At 41.2% G+C, this 14,848-nt stretch overlaps 1 protein-coding gene across 3 annotated transcripts in view; it reads right to left on the bottom strand.

Annotated features, from left to right (window-relative positions):
- Positions 1–14,848, bottom strand: part of ELAVL2 (ELAV like RNA binding protein 2) — a 140,365-nt gene that overhangs the window by 27,264 nt on the left and 98,253 nt on the right. For all 3 annotated transcript variants that reach the window (XM_059656526.1, XM_059656527.1, XM_059656528.1), the window contains one exon: positions 13,995–14,098. In XM_059656526.1, coding sequence (XP_059512509.1) covers positions 13,995–14,098 — 104 coding nt within the window. The remainder of the gene's footprint in view (positions 1–13,994; positions 14,099–14,848) is intronic.

Below are 14,848 nucleotides of genomic sequence, written 5' to 3'. Positions count from 1 at the left end.
AGGCAGACCTCCTGCTTATACAATGGGCAGACCCCCTGTTTATACAACAGGCAGACTTCCTGCTTATACAACAGGCAGACCTCCTGCTTATACAATGGGCAGACCCCCTGTTTATACAACAGGCAGACTTCCTGCTTGTACAACAGGCAGACCTCCTGCTTATACCACAGGCAGACCTTGGGGTTTACCGTGCTTCACAGATGTTGTTTGTTTTATAAATTGAAGGCAAGACGCTCCACTAGCAAAAAGATTACTACCAATTTTTTTGTGGTAGTCTGGACTCAAACCCACATCTCTGGGGTATGTGAGCATCACAAGTAAACTGTTATAGCCAAGACTTAGTGTTTTGACCCAGCTGTCAAGTATCTGGTGTGTGCACTTATGTGTTTGTGTACACACACACAAGCACAAAAAAATTTAGGAAACCAACTCACTTTCTTTCAAGGGTAGCCTGTCCTTGGTAAGCCTGACTGGTATAAACCATATACCATTAAAAAAAACAGGGGAGCCTGGCCACAGTGGCTCAGTGGTTGAGTGTCAACCTATGAACCAGGAGGTCACAGGTCGATGCCTGGGTTGCAGACTTGATCCCCAGTGGGGGACATGCAGGAGGCAGCCAATCAATGATTCTCTTTCATCACTGATGTTTCTATCTCTCTCTCCTTCCCCATTCCTCTCTGAAATCAATTAAAAATCTATTATTTAAAAGAAACAGGGAAGTTACAGGAAATACTTTGGATTGTCTTTGGCATGTCCCATCTCTCAAATAGGCCTGCATGAAAATTTGTATGAGATAAGAGATGTGTATATGTGTGTGTAATATATGGAAAAGAAATATATATCGTATGATCAAGAGAAAAAAGGATAATGAAAATGTTATTACAAGCCCTCCCAGAGACAAAGAAAGTTTTACCTATACATATTTTATAAATATGGCATAAGTCATAAAAAATTTATTCAATAGGTAATTTAAAAGGAATAGCCCTTAAAATATTACTAGTACATTACTGGCCCCTACAACATCACTACATGTTTTATAACTTCAAACCTGCCAAGGTATTTTTCTGTCAACATGATTAGACATTAGAGAATAATCACAGGGAACGCTTTTCTAAATGAACTGATTTGCAGGACTAATAGTCTCATTTGAGACAATCCCTCATTCTCCAAATACCTATTAGACACCTGAGCTGTATATTCCCCCGAACAGTTTTAACAGAAAGTAATTACTATATTCCTAAAGCCTTCTATATGGCAGTTGTGACAATTTTACAAAAATGAGTGTTTTTAAGGAAAACACTTACCACCAGCCTTCACTGGACATAATCAAGAGATCGTATCATTCATTCATTGTCATTCATAGAACTCCTCCAGAAATTTAAAGAGGGGCAGTGCCTTGGTTGCTCCTCTGCCCCAGGTGTGTGGGAGCACCTCGCTTTACCTTCAGAAGGCAGTCCTGTGCTATTTAATTACACTGCTGGGAGCACTGAATGGTCAGGCACCATGTCCTTTCCCTGGGTCTTGCTGAGTGATAGCATCAATAACATTCACTGGCTGTAATTAAACAGCCAAATAGGAGACCCTTTGCCACTTGGTAAATCAATGTTCTCTAATACTCAGAGAACAAAGCACAGAGGTGAGAGGGGTGTTTTCAGCCCTCACCTTCACAGTTCATTTGACTTTGTGCGCCAGAGTAGTTTGCAGACAATGCATATTTCACAATTCCCCCAAGACACTGGTTAATGAAGAAGAACTAAAGAAAATCCTGCAAGTTGGTGACGATGACTTATTAACCCATTTTTGCAAATCTGAGCAGAACAGAGGCATGCTAAGCACTTGGCAATACTATACACGGCTTTCATATAACTTTGGGACTAAATTCAGCTTGTAAGTCAAAAGGTTTATAAATTAAGGCAGCATACACTAATTTTTTTCCTTTAAATATTTATCATATGTTCTGTGGAGATGTTCTTAAGATAATAGAGCAAATTCCGATTTGTTCAAACCCTGACTAGAAAGTTCAAATATCCAGATACTGGGGAGGGCTGGGAGAAGCATGCAGTTAGGAACCTATAAATGAGTCAAATTTTAATTGCATTGTAAAAGCAACTTCCATAATCTAAGGATTCACAACCACCCTGAATCATGTAATTCAACTCATCTCTTTACTCATTTTAAATAAATGGGTGCCAAAAGAGCTATACTGTCAATTCCCCATTCTCAGAATCAAATATTAAATGTTTATGTACTTGTAATGCTAAAAGTATTTAACGTCATTCAAATGCTCCGAAAATGAGCAAATTGTGTGTGTGTGTATGAAAGAGAAAGAGAGAGAATAAGTGTATATTTTTAAAGTAATTCCAGTATTATATTATTAAAAGTATATGTTAATCCTAAATATCCCACATTGTTTATGATAGAATCTACAAGCAAACATCTTATTTACATACAGATTTCTTTTGAAACCCCAGACCTATGCAAGCACAAATCATTAAGGTCTGCTATGGGTCTCCCATCAGACCCCCACCTGGTAAGACTCACCTGTGGTGGTATTAAAATAAAACTCCCTTGGCCTCATTCTGCAGATAAACACATATAATAATTCTTGATTGGGGCCCAGAAACTTGAACTTTATCAACTACCCTACTTCAGTGATCCTGAGAAACAGTCACGTTTTGGAAGTCCCTTCTTTTGAAGGATTTAATATAGATAATCCTCAAACTCTGGGGCGAATTTGGGTTCCCTAGAGAACTCTCCTCCTCACCACCCACCAATGTTAAGTTCCTGGTTTCTGAATAAGACAATTTCCCAGGTATCTTAAAAAGTAAAGGACATGTGAATATAAATTACCCGCAAATACAAAAATGTAAAAATAAAACAAAGCCCGTAAAAATCAATCCAAAGGTATTTCCAGAAAACAGACTGGTTGGGTGTGGCCCAGCTGGATTAGGCAGCCCATCGGCCGTGGCGGATCTCCGCAAAGGGCTGCTGTGCTTGATTGATTTGACGAGGTCAGAGCTTTCTAGGCATAAGAACAGGGTGGTCTGGGTAAAGCAAGCGGCAACCTGTGAGATTCTAGAGTCATTTAACAAAATTTGTGGAAACTGAAGCTTTTTCTGGATTGTCTGTCTCCAGGACCAAGCAGGTGCTCTGCTTTTCCTTGCCGTTCCTGCTGTTCACCTGAAGGTCACTTCAAGACTCATTAGCAACCCAGGGAACCTAAGCAGGAAGGATTAAACTTCTCATTCCTGTGGGAGAAGGTAACCTTACACTAATGACCACAAAACAGATCGCATTACCATGATGGATTGATTTTTTTCAAAATCCATCTCTCTATTACACCAGGTAACTACTGTAATTTTTTAACTATCCGACTAAATATTATGACTTTCTTCAGAGTAAAAGTAGTTTTTTCATTCCTCCCCAACTAGGTTTCTAAAATACAACTTACTATGGAAAAGGAAGATGGGAAAACCACGGGATCGTCTCGACCTCCTCTCTCTCCGAAAGTAACAGGTCAGCACAAGTAGGTCCTACCTCCAGATGTCTAGCAAAATGTTTCACAATAACTGTGCAGCCTGGTACCATCACCCTCATTTTATAAATGAAAAAACTAGACCGAGAGAACAAAAGCAGAGCTCAAATCCAGGGCTGGTGACTCCAAGTCCTGAGGCAGTATTCAAAGAAGTTCTTCGCAGGAGGGGACGGGAGGGTGGGCAGACCAATAGCAGACTCCTGTATTGTTTTAAAAAATGTAAAGCCCCCTTTCTCACTTGCCCATACACAGTATGTCGAGAAACTTCCCTAAGTAAAAACTCCACAAGTAATTCTGCTGCAGCACTTGCAGCTGAGAGCTGATGCTCAAGGCAATGACAAGAAAACCTGGCATAGGGGGGTAAGAGAAAACGGACACGGGTGCTTTTCTAAAGAGTCCACACTAATTAGAGACAGACCCACTTTACTGCATTTTTTAAACTAGCTTCTATGACCTGTAAGAACCTACCAGAAAAAAAATGGTTAAAGAATGGGTAGCATCCTATAAAACAGAGATTCAGAAAGTTACTGTAACTCCTTTACTGTCCAATTACCAGTGAAATACTGAAATCGATGTTAACTCACCGAGCTGCTTAATATGACCCCCAGATATGGGTTTCCTTCTCAAACTGGAGGTCTGGCTGTCTGAGTGCTCAGCCTGGAAGACAGCAGAGGTTTCCCGCCACTAGGCACAGCCCCACATCTTCGCACCGACAGAGATCTGATGCGGAACGTCTCGGGACACCAGATGCCCCAAATTCAGGTCCCCCAGAGAACATCCACTTTGTTTGCAGTGGAACCTACAACCTGGTTCTAAGGAAAACACTTGAATATCGATAATGTGAGATGGAAACTAACAACAATACAAGCTACAGGTACCAGCCAACATTATATTCTGGTCCCAGTAACAAGTACTGTTAGCCATATCGGGTTTTGAACCAGTCTCTTAACCTGAGCTTCATTTCACTGATCAAAGAGAGTATCTGCCTGCCTACAAGAGATGGCTGTTTTTTGAATCCAGACAAGTAAAAGGATAAAAGCCCTATGAAAACACTACAGAAAGCGGATACAACAATGAATTAAGGGACCCTTCTTCAAAACTTAGCACACCTACTTAACCTCTCAAGCTAGCTTGGTAAGACAGACTGCAGCCACCAAACTGACTTACTCCTGAGCCATCCATAAATGAAAGACAAGCCCTAGCCAGCCCTACCCTTCAAGGGCAGGAGGAAAAGCAAGCAGACAGGTGCCAACAGTGCTGGCAGAAATGCCTCTGCCGATGGCACTTTTATGAAACAGGCAGGAACGGCAGAGGCATGCTTAGGTAAGAAAAGGATCTATAAACCACCTCCTTAAAAGAAGACGGTTCAGTCCACGGCAGAGACCCTCTCCACCACCACCCTCCAGGGCTTACCAGCAGGGATGGGCAGGAAACAGGCTGGGACAGGGGAACCCTCCACCTCAGCCTTCCCTCGGTGCGGGCACAGCCTCTGCTCCAACAACTGTGGGAAAGTATCTACAGAAGAGCCACTCAGGGAATCTCCGTCACTGCTCTCTGGGAATTTCTGAATGTCTAAGTCCTACTTTGGTGAGAGCTTGGAAGGAGCAGGAGTAAGACAACAGGCCTGACGTCAAAACCACCGCGTTGTGGGCCCTGCGAGGCCACCCACCCACACTCTCTACATCAGCGGTCGCCAACCTTTTGGGCCTCACAGACCACCAGTGGTCCAGGGACCATGGGGGTTGGCGATTGCTGCTCTAGATCATCCTGTACAAGTAACAACCTCAGGGGCTTTTGTGTTTTAAAAAAAATCACAGAAGAAATCAACCAATGAACTTGTATGCATATATGCATAACCCATGCACACAGACAATAGTGTGGTGAAGGCCTGGGGTGGGGGGCAGGGATGGGCTGGAAGAGGTCAATGGGGGGAAAAAGGGGGCATATGTAATACTTTCAACAATAAAGATTTTAAAAATTAAAATTACTTTTCATGGATTAAAAAATACCATTTCCTTTCCAAATAAATGAATAAAAATAAAAGGAAGTATGTAAAAAAAATCACAGCTGACAAAGGAGCAGCCTACAGACACATGCTGGGCATTACACAGATTTCAAACAGGCCTGTGTAAACTGGACTCAAAACAGGTAAGAATTTGTTTAAATGCACTGAAGAGTTTCTGAAAATCAGATGTAGGTATATACTGTTAATACCTGGCACTTGGCTCTAGAAAGCTCCAGACCAAAAATTAAGTTAGAAAAATATGCCCTCAGCCTGTATTTTTTAAAAGGCAAATAAATTGCTTACTCAGTTTCTACTTTTGCCTCCACTCCCGATATGTACTTTTTATACCTTTTTTGTCCCTCCCCAAACAGAACTCTGACCAGCTAAACAATTTAAGCTAACATTTCAAAAGCTATCAGTTAATTTGAGGCCTATCCTTCAGACTATTACTTCCAAATTTTCCAACTCTGGTCAAGGTAAAAGGGTCATTAATAACCTATATATGCCAGTTTTGAAATAAGGAATATAGAACTACTGTTTTGAAATCTTCTCCTCCTGGACAGTGCTAACATGATTTAACTGGTTCTGTGATCTTGGACAAAGTCTTGGTCTTTTAAGTTTCCATTTACACCTATAAAATTAAAGAGTTTATTTATCATGTAAAATAGTTCTTACCTCTTCTTTAAAAAGTTTTATAGGAGATGCTTTATAAGCGTGCGAAGCCCATACTTCTTCACCAAGTCCTTGTACCTTCATAGAACCATCAACTGCATCAGCCAAAGGAACACAAGGGTGGCTTGAGATGCTCCGAGAGATGAAGAGCTCAAATCCCAAGCAGACCTTCCCCTCCTAATAAATACTCACGTCCAATCCCATCACTGCTCTCCTGGAACTCTGGTGGTTCTCTCTCATCTACCATACAACAAAACCATGACACCTGGGCACAGTACTCCTACCTTCTATGATCCCTATCTGCTCTGGGGCTCATGGCCACCTGACTCCCCAATCCCTGCTCTCTGCTCTTGCTAGCTGCATGTGGTTTCCTTAACATCTGTTTTCAAGCTTCCCTAGAAAAGCATGAGCTCTCGGCATCAGTGCTACTATAAAGCCCACTGATAGCAAACAACCCAGAATAGTGCTGCAGGGATTTGGCAGAGCATCTACCAGGTGGCAAGGTCGGAGACTGGCTTCACTTGCACTCCCCGTCCATGGCCTTCCTTTCCTTCTCCACAGTGGGCAGTCGAATTAGGCAGCATCTACAGGCTAGTTACCAATAGGTAAATACCAACCCTATCCCTGATGAGCCTACACCAAAAAAGTTGAGCTAGAAAAGTGTTTCCCAGCACTCATTTTATGGTGGCTGCTAACTTTCAACAGCGGAAGGAAACAGTTAAAATTATGTCCTCAGTGCTGTATTTCATCACTAAGTCATTCTATAGCAGTGGTTCTCAACCTTCTGGCCCTTTAAATACAGTTCCTCATGTTGTGACCCAACCATAAAATTATTTTTGTTGCTACTTCATAACTGGGATGTTGCTACTGTTATGAATCGTAATGTAAATATCTGATATGCAGGATGGTCTTAGGCGATCCCTGTGAAAGGGTCATTCGACCGCCAAAGGGGTCGCGACCCACAGGTTGAGAACCACTGTTCTATAGGCTAAGCAAGAGCTCATCAAAAATAGTTACTTCATATGCAATTTGGCAGACCATGAAAACTTTTTAAAGAAGAGGTAAGAACTATTTTAAACGATAAATACACTCATTCATTTTATAGATGTAAATGGAAACTTAAAAGACCAAGATTTTGTCCAAGATCACAGAACCAGTTAAATCACGTTAGCACTGTCCGGGACAGTAAGATTTCAAGACAGCAGTTCTATATTCCTCCCATATTAAAGATAAAGTCCAAACTAAAGAGAAAAGAAAAAAAGAAGTCTGTGAATATGACATTTACTAATTGAGAAAAGGATAGACTAATCAGGAAAAAGTATAAATTTAACAAAAAAATAAAAGCAATACAGTAGCTTAGAATAAATGTTTATTAGCTTTATTTACTCGCTAATAAACCAAACATTTCAAGGAATAGATATTATTATTTATAATTAACATCCCAAATTTCTTACAACAGAATTTCTCCTTATGTGCTAAAATAGTAGTTTAATTATTTTTAAGAAATTTCACATTATTGTATACCAATTTTTAATTACATTTATTGGGGTAACACTGGTTAATAATATTCTGTAATTTTCAGGTGGACAAGATTATAATGGGGTGTCTGTGCACTCTATTGGGTGCTCACCACCTGAAGTCTAGTTTCCTTCTGTTACCATATATTTGACCCCCTTTACCCACTTCGCACTCCCACCACCTTCTTCCCCCGCTGGTAATCACCCTTCTGTTGTCTGTATCTATGAGTTTGTTTTTGTTCATTTTATTAGTTTGTTACTTTTTGTTCCATATTCCACGTATGAGTAGAATCATACCATTTTCTCCTTTCCTGTCTGACTTACTTCACTTGAAGTGATAATCTCAAGACTATCAATTAATTTTTAAGCAAATGTAAAATTCAGCCTGGTCTATGTCTGAATGATTAAGAAAAAGATTCATTTTAATTAAAACCAAACTGAGGTACCTTTCTCCTATTCTGGGAGTACTTTCAGACAGGATTTTTTTCTTTGGGGGGCAGGGAACAGTTGGATTCCTGGAGTTAGTAGCTATCAATAGTAATGGAAAGTTCTATTCCTTGAGATAACAGCTCCTACTTTCCAGATAAAATAAGCTCATTTCAGGAATAATTACGCTTCCTAGGCCTGTAGCCGAAGAGGGAGGAGTCAGGAGAGAAGCCTAAGAGTCCAGGCATCCACTTCACTGTGTGGGTGATAATCACCTAGTCACAGTAATTAATGGAGAAGAAAGCCTCCAAGTATTTTTAGAAATGCATGATTTCACTCTCCTGATCGTGAAGTTAAGTGTGGTACTATGAACCTAGGCCAAAGGTTAAACGTGTTGGCTTTAAGCCATAAATGTTCCATGAGTATTTAGATTTTATCAATGCTGTACTTAAACCCCTTTAGAACCAACATGAGTAATCACACACAGATTGAACAAAGCAGTCACAACCCCTGGTGCCGGAATAGTCCACAAAATGACCGGTTCCTACAGGGGACCAGAGGGCTCTGAGGGGAACCCTGGCCCCTCACCCAGCCCCGGCCTACGATATTTAACATGGCCAGGAGATTTTTTTTGCCCCCTGCACGTCTGAATTGTACATGTGCTACCTTTTCACTACCCTCCCTAACAGCAGAAGTTAAAAATATTGTAATATTACATGTCAGTTACCATCTCAATGTCAGGGACAACCTGCGCAGGCTTTACTTGTCTTGCCTGCCTCCCAGACAGTTTGGGGATGGTGTAATGTCACCAGCAAGGACAACTAATGGCCATGGCCCCAACCTGAGAAAAAGTGATCTTAGGAAAAGAAAAGAAAAATCTTGAGACTTTAACTTATGAATGATATTACTTAAAATGAATACCTTTCTCAAGTAAATGAATAATTAAGGTTTTCTCATTTTTTAAAAAAAATATATTTTATTGATTTTTTACAGAGAGAAAGGGAGAGGGATAGAGAGTTAGAAACATTGATGAGAGAGAAACATCGATCAGCTGCCTCCGGCACACTCCCTACTGGGGATGTGCCTGCAACCAAGGTACATGCCCTTGACTGGAACCAAACCGGGGACCTTTCAGTCCACAGGCTGATGCTCTATCCACTGAGCCAAACCAGTTAGGGCAGGTTTTCTCATTTCTAAGCCTCACTTTTTAAAAAGTGAAGAGTATGAACTACTTTCTACTCTGAATGTTAAACTATCATTCAGCATGCTCAAGAGAAAGCACGGGTAATACTCCGGTTAAAAGAATTATCCACAAGAGGATTACAAAGGTAAAAGCTAAAGACAGACTGAACTTTGCATACCAAATTATTGAATACTTAGGAAATCTATTCAAAAAAGAGCACATTTTGGAGGTTCCTAAGTGCTAGGTCTTAGACCTGCCTTCACACGTTACCTGGGAAGCACTTGAAGAGATCCCTGCGTCTCACCTCTGAACACTGACCTAATCGGCCTGAAGTGGCTCCCGGAACCTGCATTACTAACTCCCTCGCCTTGTGATTTTGAAGCAACCAGGTTTGGAAGTGCCTGAGGGACTCCGCTTCATGCACTGCAGAAATACTGAATAGCTGTCATTTGTTCAACACAAGATCCATCTGCACAAAACCCTACTGGGCTAATGCTATTAGGAGGCCCGGAGAGAAACTGCTAAATAAACCACCGTTCACAGCACTTGATGCACTGTTTCAATATTCCAATAACTAGGCATTTTACCAAATGCATACGACATGCTACGTGGCTAGGAAAACAACAGAAACCTGCACTCAAGGAGTACACAAACTCGTGTATACCTGTATATACCATGTATGCTAATTAATCTGCTGCAGCTCTCTTCAGCAAGCATGTCAAACTCGCGGCTCATGGGCCACATGCAGTACACAATGAGTATTTTTGGGGCCCAGCCAATATAACGGTATGTAAGAAATGTTTTAATAAAAATTTCATAACTTAATTTTTACAATATCCTGTTATACATAATTATTAATAACTACAACGTTCACTAATGACTGATTACTATAATCATGTTGCATTCATTTCCTTTACGCACCCTTACATACAGGTGCACCATTTCTTGCCACTAATACTAGCAGCGAATATTTTAGCAGCCGATTGTCATGTCATTACTCTTGTATGTACTGACTTGTTTGGTGTGCGCAGTAGGAAATATTTCGCTTTCTGAGAACAAGAAAAATAGGTTTATTTGCATTACGCTTATTAATTTGTGTATTTATTCAGTGTCTGGTAAGTTATTAATTTTTATTAAAATGTTCTATTATTTTATGTTAACGATTACTCATTTATTCCAGCATGTCTCTATTGAAATAAACCTACATTTACATGAAAATTGAAACTTTCGTTTTTCTGCGGCCCACAGAAACTTAAACCTTGTTTATTTGGCCTGTGTTAGCCTTTGAGAGTTTGACATGCTTGCTCTACAGGAAAGAGGTATCAGAAGACAAGGATTGAGTCCCAGCTGTATTTTTAACTGCCTGATCTTAGCTAAACTACTGGTCTCAACTTTTTTATTGGGGGCAGAGGGTAATGCTTAAGTCTAAATTACATATGGGTGCTTTCAAAACCAAAGATTCCCTAGTTTCTCAAGGGTAAAGAGAACAGATTTCAAAGAAGGGGAAACCCAGTCCAGGCTGCAACAACCCAGCAAGGCAGGAGCTGAAGGGAAGACTTCAGATGAGCTCCGAAAGACGGGGAAGGCCACTATTCAACTAAAATGCGTGGGGAAGGGGATGCCAGGGAGTGGGGGCCACATGAGCTATGTGCAGAGGCCAGGAATAAAATCAGCTGGCAAGTGAAGAGCCCGCCTGACTACCGTGGAGGACGGTGATAACATATCCATGGGAGGCTCCAAAGTGACGCCACTGTGCCCTCCCCAGGGCACACCCACTGGAATCTCCTTTCCGAGGGCATTTTCTTTCTCCTAAACTCTAAGGGTCCCCAGGAGACCTGCAAGCAGGGGAGGGCAATGGGCAGTGGCAGCTTGTCCCGGGCTAGCAACACCCTGAACCTGTCTCCAAGGCCCCATTTTCTCTGACTTCACAGTGAGCTGACGGCAGCCCCACCTCGGCTCACTTCTTTCCCATCACCTTCCTAAGGAGCCAAAGCCCGGGGTCTCTCTGTTGCATCTTCTACCCGAGGCCCTCCTTCCTAAGCCAGATGAGATGGTGAGGCTGCAGGGAAATACTCGAGAATTCCGAGTGAGAAGCAACAAAGGGAAACTGTGTTTTTCTAAGATTATCCTGACACCTTCCTCCAGGGTGGACTGAAAGAAGGAAAAAAAGAGTAATTTATAGAACAGTATCCCAGGGAACGAAAGGGGCTTAAACGCAGCTTCCAAAAGGTAACTTTGAACACCAGAAAAGAACTGGCTCAAGATGTTGGATAAGAACACAAAACACATCTAATTGAAAAAAAAAATACACAGAGAGAACAAACAGACCGAAAAATGGTACTATGTATGTAGTTTTAGAAAATGGTCTGCTTTGCCTCTCGAGAAATCTGGGCCAAACTGAGGAGACCAGCTGTTATCTGATATTTTTGAAGGAACCGAATGGGGGTGGGGAAGGAAGTAGCCTGCTGCTTACCCACCACTCCCATCCCCATTTCAGAAAATCAGAAGAGAAGTAGCAGATGTCCCAGAGTAAAAGCCACAAGGCATGACTGTCCTATCTTCCATGTATTCCGCCCAGGCCAGCTGGGCCCTGCAGAGAAGGCCAGCGATGGACAGTGAGGAAGCAGCTGTCGTCAAAGGGTTTTCTTGCAGGAGACTGGAATCTATTCTACGGCGACCTGTTTCCCCCGCATTTCTGCTTTCTTGTGGACAACGTGACAAAGGACTGACTTCGAGCAAACTAACTCACTCACTAGAATAAAATAAGGGTGGCTATTTCTGGGACAGAGAAAAGGGTATATCCTGAAATGAGCCATCCCAACCATCTATCTTAATTTCTTAACCACAACCCAGAACTTCAAAATTATGATCACTTAGCAGCAATCCTGGCAATTAATTAAGTTGGGAGGCCTGTGAAAATGTGCAACAGGATAAAGAACACAAAAATCAATCCAAAGATAATCAGATATCGGATATCTTTTTTTAGTAAGAGCATTTGATTATTCATTAACAGTGCTTTTAAAAGGATCATCTCTGTGATACAAACCAAAACTATGCCGAGTAGGAAGAACAATTAGAAAAAGCAGTCCAGACTGGAAAACCAAGGTCAAAGCAAGCTTAAATCTTGGTGAGCAGAGACTAAATCAGAGATCTAATTTTTCCCCCTCAAATTCTGATAACAGCAACCAATTCATTTTCTGACTCAAGAGTGAATCTTTTCATACACAGGACATGTTCTTGATCAAGAAACATGTAGAACTCTTGATCATCTTACATCCAAGTATATTTGGGGGCCAACACATGTACTTTTCCTTTGGAGGAGTCAGGAACTGGGAGGCATTTTTTTCTATGGGCCAATAAATATAAAGAATGAGGTGACAAAACTTCCCAGGGCTAATGAAGTACTTTAACTGACAATTCTAAGAGAAGCCACTTTTAAGCACAAAGATGACACTGCGTTTCCAGATGCCTGAAGAAATGAGCAGAAATCTCCTAGACAAGTCTCTAAAGCAAGATGAATGCCACAGTCAGCCTTGACTAACTTCCCCTCACCACTTCAGGCTATAATCTGAGCAGACTTCTTAAATCAAGGGTGGAAAACAGGTTCCAACTCGAGTCAATTGATTGAGGTTGTCTGGAACACTATTTTGAAAAATATTTGGGAGCCACATCCAAACTCGGGGAGAAAGACTGCGGTGATTGATTGGCAATGTCTGCACCAAGCAGGAGAGGGAAAATCGATGGCTCCTGTACTAAGAGTTTGCCAGAGGCAACATCCCTTTTATTTTCTAAAGGGAAAAAAAATCTATACGGCCAATTGGATTAACTTCTTACCAGGGAGAATCCACATAAGAACTTCAAAAATTCACACACACACACACACACACACACACACACACACACACAACCCACAGAAAAATATCCACAAAATTATTTACCATGTGTCTTAAAAAGAAAAATATAACAGGAGGAATAACCTGTGTGGCATGTGCGTGCTCTTTGTCAGTCTCCTCAAAGCCAAGTTGAACCTGCTAGGTAAGAGCCAACCTCCAGCCCAAGGTCTTTTTATAGACCATGAACTATATAGGTTTTTATATTTTTAAATGATTGGGGTAAAATTTTAAAAAAAGCTATTTCGCAACACGCAAACATTACATGAAATTCGCCTGTTGGGGTCCATAAATAAAGTTTTAGAGGATCACAGCCACACCTATGAGTTCATGTAGTAGCTATGAACTAACGCCACAAGAGCAGAGCTGAGAAGCTGTGACAGACACTGTGTGGCCCATAAACCTTAACATATTTGCCACCTGGCCCTTAACAGAACAAGTATGCCATTACTAGAAGAACTGTCCTAAGGATTCCTCGAATTATATGGCAGGTAATTAGCTATAAAGAAAGGAGATTTAATTCACTGGGTTTCATAAGGTACTTGTCTTAAAAAGTTGCTACTGTCCCTTTGTTAATACAGGAGTGATTACATAAAGTACTCCCAATTAAACTTTCCCCATCGTGTAACAAAACAAAAAATTCCACTAAACCCCCAGAGAAGTGTCTATGTGGGCACAAAATGAGTAAAGGAAAGAACTACAAGTAGACCTTAATCTTTTTAAATCTCTGTTCTCCAAGTAGATATTAAAAAAAAAATCAACATACTTTTATTGTTTTGGTTTGAAGTCTCAATCCATTCAGGGTGTTGATTGCTTTCTCTGCATCCTTGGGGTCAATGTAGTTCACAAAGCCATATCCCAAGCTCTGTCCTAGTGGAAAGAAAGGAAGAAGACATACATCAGTTCTACATGCTGATGACAGAGATCCCCTTTCATTCCAGCATATGGTCTTGCCATTAACACCAGCATATTTCCTCCATAGTAAAAAGAAGTCCCCTTTAGTTCTTTCAGAAAGATAGGCGTGATCTTTTTCATCTCCTGTCTACTACGTTTGCACGTTTACACATCAGTAAAAACTCAGCAAGTTGTGCCACTTAAAAAAAACACTCATCCCCAGAGTTGCAGCACACAGGCCCTGCCTGAGCCGGAAGAGCGCACAGCAAGGCAACACTCAGCTTTGGAAACCAGATATTTTATATCTACATGGAGTGGGCTCCACGGGCACAACTGTTTCGCTTGTTTCCTACCCATAAAATGGGAAGGCAGGAAGCACCACCCAAAAACCTGTCCCTATTCCGTACACTGCGCCCTGACAAACTTACAGCCTTTACCAAGTACAATTATGTCAGAGTCTAAAATGGTGAAAAATCGTATGTATGTGTGTGTGTTAATGTGTGTGTGTGTGTGTGTGTGTGTGTGTGTGTGTAGGCATGGGCAAAAGAAGGTTTACAGTTGTAATACAAATAAATAATTAGTAAATAATACAAGAATAACCACTGTTTTGTGTACTCACAATGGTAAACCTACTTTTGCCCACTGCTGTATGTATGCAGACATTTCTTTCAGAGGAAAGCTTCTTCAAATAAACTGAGTCCAATTTCCTAAAAGGGGTGTGATGGC

This window comes from Myotis daubentonii, chromosome 11 (genome assembly GCF_963259705.1).
Source record: "Myotis daubentonii chromosome 11, mMyoDau2.1, whole genome shotgun sequence".
NCBI classification, from domain to species: Eukaryota; Metazoa; Chordata; class Mammalia; order Chiroptera; family Vespertilionidae; genus Myotis; species Myotis daubentonii.
The sequence above is the reverse complement of the archived record's forward strand: the minus strand, read 5'-3'. Positions and strand labels throughout refer to the sequence as shown.